Here is a 13,345-nt window from a genome sequence, read left to right as displayed (position 1 = left end):
ATGGACCTGTTGGAGCGGGTCCAGAGGAGGGCTACTAAAATGATCCGAGGGCTGGAGCACCTCTCTTATGAGGACAGGCTGAGAGAGTTGGGCTTGTTCAGGCTGGAGAAGAGAAGGCTGCGGGGACACCTGATTGTGGCCTTTCAGTACTTAGAGGGGGCCTATAGGAAAGCTGGGGAAAATCTTTTTAGTAGGGCCAGCTGTGACAAGACAAGGGGTAATGGTTTCAAACTGAAACAGGGTAGGTTTAGACTGGATATAAGGAAGAAATTCTTTACAATGAGGGTGGTGAAACACTGGAACAGATTTCCCAGAGAGGCAGTGTCTGCCCCGTTCCTGGAAACATTCAAGACCAGGTTGGACGGGGCTCTGAGCAGCCTGATCTAGTTAGTGGTGTCCCTGTTAACTGCAGAGGAGTTGGACTAGATGACCTCTAAGGGTCCCTTCCAACCCAAAACATTCTATGACTCTATATTACACTTAGTTATGTCATGAAAGTAAACTCTATTGTTAAGTCAGCTACCAGCAATTATTTAATACATACCTGTAAAAACTAAGACCATGATGTTCAGAGGTGCTTATGAAGGTCTTTTATTGGTTAAAACTAACTTGCTTTCTCTTAGGGCTATTGCGTACATCACTCCAGCACTGCCTTATGACATTTTCGTTACGTGTTTTTTGACGCAGTAGTGAACAACACAGGCAAGCAAAACTGCCTGAGTTAAGGCAGAGGTTCCAACATAATGTGCCTTTAAAGTCTGCAGCTTACAGAGCTGCCTGTTGGGAGGATTCTATTCCAAATCATGACCTTAAGTCTGAATTGCTTCTGGGACAGCATAGGCTGCAGCGTGTTCTGAGGGGTGCATCTGGCTGTGGATGTGTGGCTTGGGTGTAACCTTGGCTGGTGGCAGTAAGGCTCTTCTGGTGCTTGTGTGCAGTGTCCTTGGGTGGTAAGGAAGAAGAGTCTGCTATATTGTAGTGCCAGAGTAAGAATGTAACCAAGGTGGCAAGAGAGCAGAGGCTATGATCTCTTTGAGTATAGCTTGTGCCAATTGCTTGATACTGATGAGATGTCAGGCAGGTTGAATGTTTACTTTTGACATTAAGAGATCCACATGGTTAGAAAAATGAACCTCTGAGCTACAAGTAGACAAGTGTCAGGCCAGTTTACTTTTCTGGGTAAATTGCCCAAACACAAGAATCATAGAATAGTTGGGAGTTAGAAGGGACATCTAAAGGTCATCTAGTCTAACCCCCAAGTAGAATGAAATGAGGAATATGTGATTAAAATAATGAGCTACTAGCATGGTGATTATTCCTGTTGGTTCTTTCTGTAATTGCAGAAGAAAACCCAAAACCAGACAAAAACGCCACAACCCCCCAAAAACCAAAACTAAAATCCTAAATAAGCAGCACATATTCTTGAGAAGAGCCTTAGTATGGAGAATTTCCAATTGTAAAAAAAAAAAGTGCAGTGTACGTCATGGGAGGCTTTGTTATAGTGGGAGTGTGATCTGAACTTCAGCTAATTTGTGGAATTATGTCTTCATTTTCAATCATACTGCAGAACACAGAGTTCTCAGAAGACTTTGGTTATACTTTCTATTGCAATGTGAGTTTCATGCCTAGATTTTTAACTTGAATATGTGAGAACTGAAGTGAAAGGAGTGCGCTATCTTGTTTGGAAACCACCCTTTTCCCATCATGAAGTAAGAAAGTGGGGACCTGCAAAGTGTAAGGACAAGTGATTCCATTGCTTTTTACATGCAAAGGTTGGAGATTGTTCTCACAGAAGTATCGGGGGGTGCTTGGAAAAGTAAGAAAAAAGAGGGTCGTTTTAAAAGCCTACAATAATTCTCATTACTACTTTAATTATGTCTACAGTTTCATTAAAATTCTGGCTCAGGCATTCTATGCTTTGAGTGAAAAGGGCTATTAAATGTCTCGGCATTTGAAATATCTTTTTTTAAACTACAGGTACATTTCCACAGACATCCATTTGTGGAGTTTTGGAATACTGTTCTTAATATAAATTTTTTAGGAATAATTATATTGGATATATTTATTTATTCTTCCTGGAATATTATCAGTATTTCAGTAGGAAAATATAGAAGTCTATCGGAGCACATTGCAAATAATAATAATTTGCAAGGTTAGACATAACCCAGGCAGACATCATTTTGAAGGATGAAAAACACTCCAGGCTAGCTTGGACATTTGTATACAAACATGGTATTCTCAGATGTGTGAGGTAAAATTTCATTACAGTCGAACAACTTACGTAGTAATGGGGAGATATTAATTAAAAAAACATGTGGACTTTTACAAAGAGCATGCTACTCTTACTTGAGTATGATCAAGTATTTTTCAGACTAACAACTTTCAGGACGATACTGTGGTGTGCAAGCATAGAATTTATTTCTCTTTAGTGCAAAACCTTCATTACTTTCCCCTGTTCGTCAGAGCTGTTCTTTACTCCAGAATACCTAAAATACAAATAGGCATGACATTGATCCATTTTATTTAAACAGACGGGGTGGATTTATTTGTGTGTTCTCCTATAGGAAGTTCATTATTTGACCTATACTTTAATAATAACAACAATAATACAGTAGACAAATTCCTTCTACTTAAAAATCATGTAACTGTTTTTCTTCTGTTTCTTAATGTGGCTAAATAAAATGCAAATGTAAGTCATTTAGCTCTTGTTAAATTACCTGATGTGGATTTTTTCCCCAATAAAATAAATCCTGGTTTATATGTTGTTGTACAATGAAACCAGGCAAAATTTACCTTGTTTGTACCTTGTTTTCACTTGTAACTGACTGGCTAATATATACAAAAGGGTTTACAAGTGATGTAGAATTACTATTTTATATTCTAGATATTATCCAGAACTGTAATTTTAATACAAACATTCCTTATTATTTGATTGCCAAAGTTGTGTTAGGCTTTTAGTGAAATTGGTGTCGATTAACAGTTTCTGTATTTATCACTGAATAAATATAATTTTTAAATATTTATTGCCCAGTGGGAGAAAGCTACAGACATGTTGCAAAAAATTCCTCTTTCCCCTTTGTGTATTGCTTCTGCGCGGTACTCTGGAGCTGCCATTGCCAGATGTGGACATGCTTCTTTTGAAAATAACAGTATCGCTATTATACACAAGGCTCTGGATTATTTGCTTCCCCACCAGAAGAACATTGTGTGTGGGTGGATTATTGGCATTTCAAGGCCTGTGCAGTCTGGGAAGCTGGATCCTACTGTAAACAGAGCAACAGTCAAGAGTGGGAGCGGGGAGGGACATACATCTCACTGATTATTTTAAGAAGACAAGTTCCAAGAAGTTCTGAACTGAGATGTAGTACAGAAAACTTAAACAGACTATCCTGTTTTCAGGGGAATTGTGTGCATTTGCTAAATACAAAAACTCACAAGCTGAACTAGCACATGAGATAAGTGCATTTTGTTGCAGTCTATGCACTGACACAAATAGCTTCTGAATTTACCTGTTAGTAGTATGATGGCCTTTTTATACCAGGATTTCTGTGTAGATCACTGAAGAATAATGCATAGTTCCAGCATCTCCACTACTTTTGGCACATTTTTTATGGTAGTAACCTTTTTTGTTATGCCTCTGCTTTGGCTTTGCACACAATTGCAGTGTAGCCTGTCTAAAGGCTGAATGCACAAGGAAGTGTGTGTGAGATGACCTGTAGATAAAATCTCTTCATTTGTATTCTGTGGTTCGATTACAGGTCCTTCAACAGCTTTTAAATCACTTCAGAAAAAACAAGGATAAACTTCTTCTTTTCTCCTTTTCCACAAAGGTGAGCTCTGTATGATTTTTATCAATTAACTGCAGCAGTAGGTTCTGAAGCCTAAAGCACTGAGGTGACAGCTACCAAACACATTTCTTTTCTCCCTGTACCATGGGAAATAATGATGAGGACAGTGTGCCATACTGCAGAAGTATGTTGAAACCTTATGTTATCTCATGATAAAAATGGTGATGGCAAAACAGATGTAACACTCTGCTGCCTTCCTTAGAGCTTTTTAAAATTGTTGTGTTAATTTCATGTGTAGATAGCTCATACTGAGTTCAGCTGTTATGTCTTGTGCTACAGTAGTATCATGGCAAGATATGACTGAAGTGTATCATACAACCTTTGTGTGAGCGCTGAAAGTAGTTAAATTTCTTCTGTTCTACTGGCTTTTGTCCATCGCCAGTGATGAAAATTCAACCTAGAGACTTACTACACCAGTTGGTTTGAACTGAAAACGGTGCTTACTCGGAGCAAGATGTGTACACGCACTTCACTTTTAAGGGACTTGCTCCTTGATTTTCTTGTTGGGGAGTAACATGTTTCCTGAAATGGCGCAAACTGTAATATGGTTTTCTTTAGTTAAATATTTGTAATCATAGCATTAGAAGTATTAAAAAATAATAGTGTGAATGATGGTTTAGAGTCTTAAATATTTAGTAATTTTGTGGCTTTAAGGCAGACTCAAATTTAATATTTAGCTGTAGAAGTAAAATGCTCATTTGTCTTAGGCTGTGCTTTGGTGTGTTCAGGACCAGACTGACTACTAGTTACTGCAGTCTCTTAAGTCTGCAATACTATACATACCAGCCTATTTCTCTGTGCTGGCTCTGGTGCTCATGTATCATACTTCAGTCATTGTAACTTGTTAAAATGGTGGGAAATTGTTTAAGTTGCTTGCCTGCTTATTGGGTTGAACTGATGCGACATCATGTAGAGGTGGGACAGGCAGCCAGGGTTGGAGGATTGAGACCACAGCAGACCAATGTTAATCCCCTTGGGTGCTGTAAAGTGCCAGCTAAGGAGTGTTAAGCAAGTTGCTATCAAAATGGGGAAGATTTTATTTTCAGTGCTTGGTCTATTGAAAATATATTTGAGAAACGTGTCCTCTGTGATTATGTTTAATTAAAAAGTTAATAGTAAGCACCTAATTTTTTTTTTTTTTTTTCCACCCAGTTGCTAGATGTGCTGGAACAATACTGTATGGCATCTGGGCTAGACTACCGAAGACTTGATGGAAATACAAAATCAGAAGATAGGATCAGAATTGTAAGAGAGTTCAACAGCAGTCAAGAAATTAACATCTGTCTTGTATCTACAATGTAAGAAAATTTAACTTGTAGTCTGTTTCACTCTGCCTTTCTAGTGTTTAGTAAATAGGTTACTCTGCATGTTACTTGATGACCTTATGAGGGATTACTTTTTTGAGAAAGTGAGTTATTCTCTTGTCTATTAGTAAACATACACCCACTGCTGTGGCCTGGAGCTTCTTAAAATATCCCTTCCCCTCTCATCTACTTTATGAGGATTACCAAGATCTGAAACAAGTGGGTCTGCTAGTTTTAAACCCTAGTTTTAAATTTCCACTTGCTGTAGGAGTGATAAAACATGGAATGCTATATTGAACTGAAAAATTATCTCTTGGTGTTACTGTAATATGTTAACCACGTTAATTCATGTATATCTGTTTTAATCAAGGAATGATTGAAGGATTTGTCTTTTAAAAATGCATTTGCCTATCATATCTGCTTATCAGTTTATGATGGATAGTGAATTCTTTTGAAATAGAGCAGTATCTTCAACTATAATTAATGAAAACATGAAGATCGTTCTCTTCCCGTATTTTCTTTTTTTTTTTTTTTTTTTTTTTTTAATTCTGATTACTTCCATGTTTCATCTTGGATGAAGTTAGCTAACAGGCAAGGGCAGAAAGCAAACAAAGAGAAACTTTAATCTTCGTACCCAGAGGAAAATTCAGTGAAACTCAATGAAACGTGAAAATCTGCTGTTCTTGCCTATATGGTCACTTTGATTCTTTACTAAAAGTGTGCATATTGCAGTTACATAGCAGGATCCACACTACCCCTGTTTAATTAGAAGTCAGACGTAATCTTAAAGACTGTTACAAGTGCATGTCAGAACTGTCTTCAGATACTCTCTGGTGCATGTGGGCAGGGTTGTGAAGAGATTTGTTATGTTGGTCATGCACATTTGTTTGTAATCTGTCACCTGTGGAACCTGGCCATCGGCTACCCTAAGACCTTCATGGGTCCGTATTCTTCGTCCCTGGAGACAGTGGGAAATTGCCGCATCTGTAGCATTAGGAAAGACTCTCTAGTTTGTGCTTCTGTCAGTCTAGTTTATTTGCATAACTGCAACCTGTTCAGTTCTCTTCCATTAATTTACCTAGAAATAAAAGTGGTCAGGTAAACAGACATGAACGTTCTCCTTTCTGCTGTTAGAGCTTATGAATACAGAGATTGGTGAGCTTTCCAAGCCTGCTGGTACTGCTTGAGCTGAGAGTCTTGATTCTGTTGTTCTTAGTGTTTCATCTTACTGAGTAAACAGAAGGAACAAACAGTGATGGAATTGCAGTGAATATAACCAGTGTTTACTAAGAAAAACAGAAGTGCAGTTCTCTGTGTAGTTTGTACAAAATGTTATATTTTTGCTTGCTTAATACAGAGTAATGGAAGCAGCTTTAAGTTTGTAATCCTTTGGAAGTCAAAGTGATTTATCCCAGTTCTACTCTACAAGAGATCCATCCTTCCTCTTGCTCAGACTTCATGCATTAGGGCTTCACAGTATATTCTTTATTTCTCAACACATTGTAAGTTGACAGAATTCGGTCATACTCATCTGTCCATACTTTCTTGCAAAGTTTTTGGCTGACTGTTCTCTGTAATCAACTTCTATGTGTTCTGAAAGTCCCATTGCTCGAAGAGCCAAATGTTGATTTTCACTGAAAATACTTGCAAGGTCTTTTGGCTGCAAAAATGCATTCTGCAAAGGATGAATTCCCCACATAGTGATATTGAGTCTGCAAGTATAGTCCACTGACACAGTGAACATACAACTTTAAATGGGAAGCTTCATTCTATAAATTAGTGAGTTACAGCACAGTCAATGATGATGACTTCACTGTTAAATTTACAATGTTCCTGTTTCATTTTCCTTCCCCCCTCCCCCGCCTTTTTTTTTTAATACTGGAAAAATGCTGTTTCTGCCTGGAATTACCTATCTATAGCCCATAGACATTTGGAAATCCTCATTTTAATTGGTTGGTGAGCTTGAGAAATAGGGCCTTAAATAATGAAGTAAAAAAAAAAAAAATCTGTCTATCTGTATAGCTTAACATCAAGTCTTACAGTTAATGCTAGTATCAAGCATAGTCGTATAGCTGTCCATAATGTGTTTATGGATATGCTTTTATGCTAGTCTTTTTATGGGTGTTGAGAGAAAATATGATTAATTTCTTCAGAGCTTGTAAATGCCATCAAACTAGTAACTGTAGATTATGAATTTCAGCCTTGAGCTTTATGGAGAAATAGGTGTATGTGGGAACATCTAAGCCTTACGAAGTAAAGTCTATTTCAGAATACTTCAGCCCTGTGCTGGTGTAGCTGGGAAAATGTATGATTATTTGGAAGAACAGAAGGGGATTTTTGGTCATGCTTAGAAACATTGAAATAATTGCTGGAATTGCTACGACTTGATAGGAGAATGTCAGAGCTTGCAACTCCTTTGGCGCTGCTTAGCCTGAAGAAGGGTAGCTGCATGTATACAATACTGAAATCTATGCAGTCCTGTTGCATTGCAGTATTCTGGAAGAAATAAGAGCAGCAAATGTTCCTACCTTGAAGGTAAATCACTATTCTCTGGGTTTTCCATGCTAGTCTTTCTCTAGATTAATTCCTTAAGAATAATTATAAGTTAGTATCTATTTCTGCTTCTCAGTTTTCTTTATTATGTACAGAGAAGTGCTTAGATGATAGCTTTTTTGTCATGAAAGGTTACTGCTGTATGCACTACTATACTTCCATTACCTGGAGCGTTCGCAATTGCTGTCCGTTACAGGGTACTTTTTCAGGGCTTTCTTTAACTTGTATTCTTCACAACTATGTTGTAAATAATTTTTAATGTGCATGTAATCACACTCAGAACTTTCAGCCACAAGATCTAACTGAAATGGAACTTACAAACTCTACAAAAAAACTTTATATTAGTAAATAAAATTAGGTAGTCACAGCTTTCATGGAAACTTTCCTGTTTTCGGTATTGTTTTGTAACTTCTGAACTTGTAGTATTAAGTTGTCGGTGACAGGATGTAAACACCAGCCACTCATTTAACACTGTGCAGTTTTAGATAAGATTATCTTTTGAAAACTGTTGTTTGTAATATTATGAGATATTTCATACAGGGCTCTTCATTTGAGCTGTATGATAGTAATTTGCTTGGACCATCTTGCAATAATGACTTTAACCTCTGGTTGAAATGATATTTAAAATGGAAGCTACTCTTTAGAGTGCACAAACCAACTGCTGTATTTGTTCTGTCAATGAAGGATATAGGAGCCATTCTTTCTCTGTTTTGGTGTATCTGAATTTTTGTGGTATACCTAAAAATATTGAAAGGTAAAGTTTTTATAAAGCGAAGTTTCCTGTGTAGTTAATTTTCATAGTCTGTTCTACTGACACTAAGGCTTTGCTCTGAGGTTTAATTCATATTTCAGTTCCAAATACTGCAATTTTTTATGAGAAAGCATTTGGAAAAACATGTTGACTTATGTTTCAGTCTGTCTTCAGGGTTGGTTTGGTAAGATGAAAGGCTGAATTCTGTCCTCACTAAAAAGAAATACACCAAAATTCCAAAATACAGTAAGGTATTCTGAAAAATACAAAGACTTCAGCATTTCAAACTTCGAGAGCGCTCATCCTCTGGAAACCTCCGTTAATTTTGGCAGGTTCCCACATCCTCTCCAGATTTAACTAACCCAGCACCACACCGCACCTGGAAGGAAGAGGTCACAACTGTATTTATATTAACAAGGATTCCATGAAAACCAAAAGGTGGTGGGGCTCCATAAGCTTTTGGTTTCTGTCTCCATTTATTCACCTCCCTGGAAATGTTACCTTCCCCAGTACTTTAAACAAGCAGAATATAAAGTAATCTATTAAAACCAGGTGTCTGGTAAATTAAATGGAATTGACTTTTTCAATTTTGTGGTACCTCATTCAGAGAAAAACATACTTGAAATTAGTGCTGTCTGTGTCAATGTAAAGAATTGTTTTAATAGTTAATAACAGTATTTGGCGTGTGCCAAATACTTGTCTTTTTGTAGGAATGTTGACTGAGCCAGCTGAAAAGAATTTTCAGTATTTGCTTGTTTTGCAGCTGGATGAGAAGTCATATTTTCCTCACTTTTGGTTCCTGTCAAATCATCCAGCGTGCACACGCCAAACTCCAAGTAACTGAGTAGTTTTGTTAGACTCAGCAAGGGCATTAGTTAGCTACCTCAGGTGAAGCATATGCTCAAATTCTTTGCTGGCTTGCAGGCTTTACCCAAAAGCACAATACAGCTGTTGAATTTTTAAGATGATGTAACTGGTACCCCTGTGACTCCTTACCCCCACAGTAGACTTTACAGTAACTTTTTTTTTTCTTTGTATTGACAGGAATGAATGTTGCTGATACGCAGTTGTGTGGCCAACTATATTTTTAACAGTTGTACTGTACAAATACACTTGTGACAGTTGTTAATTCTTACAGATATGACCTACCCTATGACCATTTTAGTGGAAGCTGCATAGCTTTATTGTCAAAGCTATATTCTGGGGATTAGAGGAAGCAAAATTTAGTACAGACTTTTTATTTAAGCTATAGTTTTCCTGCTTCTGTAATGTTAACTGGCATAAAAGTGGTTATGAATTTCAGTATAGTCATAGGGGGAGTTGGCCTGAGTAGAGCTCAGTGCATATGAGGTAGCAGTCAGGACTTTTACTATAGTAAGGTGGTTATGACTCAGCTAGTCATACAGCTTGTAATATTCTTACTACTTAGGTGAGATGACTGCATTTTACAGCAGTGGTTATTTCAGTACTTGGTGCTTACTAACACAACAGTAACACAAAGGTGTACCCTACTATTTTCAGTATCTCTGTTGTGCTCTTTTTTTATGTTGGGGAAGGATATGCTAATATGGACATAACACAGTGGAAAAAAAAATTGTTCTGATTTACTATCATGTAGTCCTGTTTTTTCATTTTTATGTTTTTAGGGCTGGTGGACTCGGTCTTAATTTTGTTGGGGCCAATGTTGTTATACTGTTTGATCCTACATGGAACCCAGCAAATGATCTTCAAGCTATTGACAGGTACGCTCTCAAAATATAGAACTTGATCCATGTTGGAATTTTTTTTTTGCTTTCATCCTGTAATCTAATTGTTCAACTAAACTTTCATAAGGGAAGAAATTTTTTACGTACTCTGACTTGTCCACAAGACAGTAAGAGGTGTCCAGCTAGATTATTTTTTAGCTTTGATGTTCTTGTTCTTAACCCCGAATTTTACTTCTTATTTTCCATTTTATTTTTTGTGGCACTGTGATGGTGGTCTCTTTGGAGGGAAAAAAAAAAACCAAAAAACAAACCAAAACCGGAAACCAAACCGTAGTTGCTGTAACTTTGTGTGTGTGTAGCTGGATGGCATTTTTCCTGTGTTTGTCAGGACAGAGTACATTTTAATTGACCCTAGTTCAATGATGTTTTGAATTCCAGAATCCTTAAAGAAAAACATGTATGTTCTTTTCTGCTTCACCCTTGTGAAGATTAGTGTCTTTTCAGTACTCACTTCCATCTCTGATATTATGCCATTGGAGGATTTCCAGGAATCTGTATTTTTCTTTTAAGGCTTTTTGATCATAAGACGTTTCCTTAGGAATTCAGGACAGACTTTTGAATAGCTGAAGTAAAGAATATTGGAAGCCTTCAAAATTCAGTAGATTTATATATTTTCATGAGCAGAAGTACACTTGTTTCTGTTGTCCCACCCAATTATGTAATTCTATTTTAAGGGTCTTTGTGACTTCTAAGAGGTGTTTATGTGTACCTGTTCTAGGGAAATGTGTGTGTCAGAAATGTGTAGTGTTGAAATAGACTGTCTTTAAAGAATCCTGTAAGACCATGTTTCTAGAAATTCGTTCAGCCTCTTTTGAATTTTCAGAATATAATCTATTAGAAGTTTCAGGATTTGCCATTTAGAACACTGCCTGTTTGTATAGCTGTTTTTATTATGTTGTAACTTGCAAAGTGCTTTATGAAGTTAAGAAAGAACAGACGCCCCAAGTAATCCATGATCTAACTCCTATATAAGGCAAATAGGAGAATATCTTGTGGAAGAGCAGATGGAGACTGGGGGTGGGGGTGTGGAACTGAGAAAATGTAGTGGAAGATGTGTTTTCAAGAGAGATGGGAGACAGGCCTTGTGATACAAATTAAAGAGAAAGCTTTTTCAGCTGGATAGGCCTGGGAAGAAACTTGGAAAACCAAGGGTAAAGGAAAAGGGAATGAAATACTGAGGAAAATTTGGAAAAGCTGGGGTGGGGGGAAGGGCAACCAAATCTAAAACCAACCAACTCATAAATGATTTGGAGTACTCCTGTTTTATAGGAATGCTATTTAAATTTATTTATTTTACTGCCCCTAAGAGGCTTTTTTTTTTCTTTTTTACTGATAAAAAATATGGTTTTTAATATGCCACTGTCCTTGCAGAGCGTATAGGATTGGCCAATACAAAGATGTTAAAGTGTTTAGATTGATATCCTTGGGAACCGTGGAGGAGATGATGTACTTGCGACAAGTTTATAAACAGGTAATGTTCACAAACTCTTTAAATAGGGAGCTCTTTTTAGCTGTTTCAATGTCTTGAAAGCTAAGCTAGCCTGTAGCAAAATTGTAGTTTACCTTGGTTTTATAATATATTTTGTTACCTTAAATTACTAAGCAGAGACAAATCATTTAGCAGTTGTCAAAGAGCAGAACAGAATAATATTTGTACTCAAGTTTTTTTATAACTTTTGACAGCTTAATTGTGCAATATGTGTTGATCAGGTTATACAAAGAAGAGAGCTATTTTATTTAAAAACTTGTAAAATGTATCTGCGAAATTTGTAGTTATTATCTGCAGCAGTCTGATTCAGGCAGCTTTTTCTTTTGAAAGCTGCTATAGAAGAAAAGCAAGAAGACATTGCTACTCTCCTGCCTTTGAAAACTTGCTTATAAAAGGAGGGGGAAACAGCTTGTAGTTGCTGCTGGTATGAAGATAAAAAGTGATGTTGTCTGCCAGAATACTCAACCTGAAACAATTGCTATCTCTAAATTTTGCTACTTGCATTGGTAGGTTTAAAAACAGTGTGTGGTTTGAGGAACATATAATCTAGCAACTGTTTCCTGATGAGATCAGAATTAAAAAATAAGCAAACTCAAACATTAACAACAAAAGAGCAGGCTGCATAATAATAAGAAACTAGATTAAATATGAACATGCTTTTCTCAACAAAAGTTGCAAGTTAAAAAATAAGATGAATGGCTTTAAGTTAAGGTACTGACATTATAGGCTTATAAACTTGGAGAAAGGAAGAAAGTCAGTGAGATTCGGTTGTCTTGAAGAATGCATTGCATAGAAAAGGCAAAGTAGGTCACCTCAGTGGGCAAATGATATCACATATTAAAGAAAGCTTTATGAAATTTGATGAATTAACCTAATAATTTCAATTTTGGGCCATAAATAGGAAAAATTTGGTACTGAGTCTTAAGGGACAAGGAGCACACTCTTGTAGCTGGGCTATTTACAAGGAGGAGGTTGGAGGCTGAATGAATGGGAAATGCACTAATAGACAGATTGCTGTTATCCACATAGAGATTTAGGCAAGTGACAAATAAGAGTAAGTAAAGTTCTAAAATCAGTCAAGGTATCTGATTTCACAGAACAGGTAGTCAGAAACCCCAGAGCTGGAAGGTCAAATCTTCAGCTGCTCTCAGTAATGTGTATGGCCTGCTTTAAAATATTACTTTCAAAAGTATAACAGTGACTTTATCTCACTTGAATTCAAGGTTTTGTAGAAGCCAAAAAAAAATTGGAATTCTGTTTGATTTTGACAAAATTATCTAAATAAAAGAGGAAACTTTTTAAGAAGAAATGAAGGGTAAAAATGTGACGGGCTGATGTACTCACAGGTAATCGGGCAATTTTCAGAGACTCTGTATCAGAAGCTTAGACTGAAGAAGACCTTGTATTAATAGTGGAAATCATATACCAATGAGGCAAGTTAAATATAAAACACAATAAATCCAAAAACTACTTTTGAGGAACACTGGTCTAAAAGCCATAAAAACTAATAATTTAGTTTTAGAACACATCAGGAGCAGGAATTGTATTGCTCTATGGATGTTATTTAGCAAGGTTTAAAGGAGTGTTCATTGCAAAACCCCAAAACCAAACAACCCCCCAACACCACCCCCCCC

At 36.8% G+C, this 13,345-nt stretch overlaps 1 protein-coding gene across 7 annotated transcripts in view; it reads left to right on the top strand.

Moving 5' to 3' along the window:
* The window catches only part of ERCC6L2 (ERCC excision repair 6 like 2), a 59,040-nt gene that overhangs the window by 17,990 nt on the left and 27,705 nt on the right, over positions 1–13,345 (top strand). For 6 of the 7 annotated variants that reach the window (XR_004841933.1, XR_004841931.1, XR_004841930.1 and 3 more), the window contains exons 10-13: positions 3,759–3,830; positions 5,001–5,146; positions 10,103–10,198; positions 11,594–11,693. Coding sequence is in view for 3 of the 7 variants with exons in the window: in XM_009638501.2 (XP_009636796.1) it covers positions 3,759–3,830; positions 5,001–5,146; positions 10,103–10,198; positions 11,594–11,693 (414 nt within the window). In the remaining 4 variants the exon portion in view is untranslated. The remainder of the gene's footprint in view (positions 1–3,758; positions 3,831–5,000; positions 5,147–10,102; positions 10,199–11,593; positions 11,694–13,345) is intronic. The other variant, XR_004841935.1, reaches the window with a different exon arrangement.

This window comes from Egretta garzetta, unplaced genomic scaffold, assembly GCF_000687185.1.
Source record: "Egretta garzetta isolate BGI_Z169 unplaced genomic scaffold, ASM68718v1 scaffold310, whole genome shotgun sequence".
NCBI lineage: Eukaryota > Metazoa > Chordata > Aves > Pelecaniformes > Ardeidae > Egretta > Egretta garzetta.
This window is presented reverse-complemented; position numbering and strand designations above follow the sequence as displayed.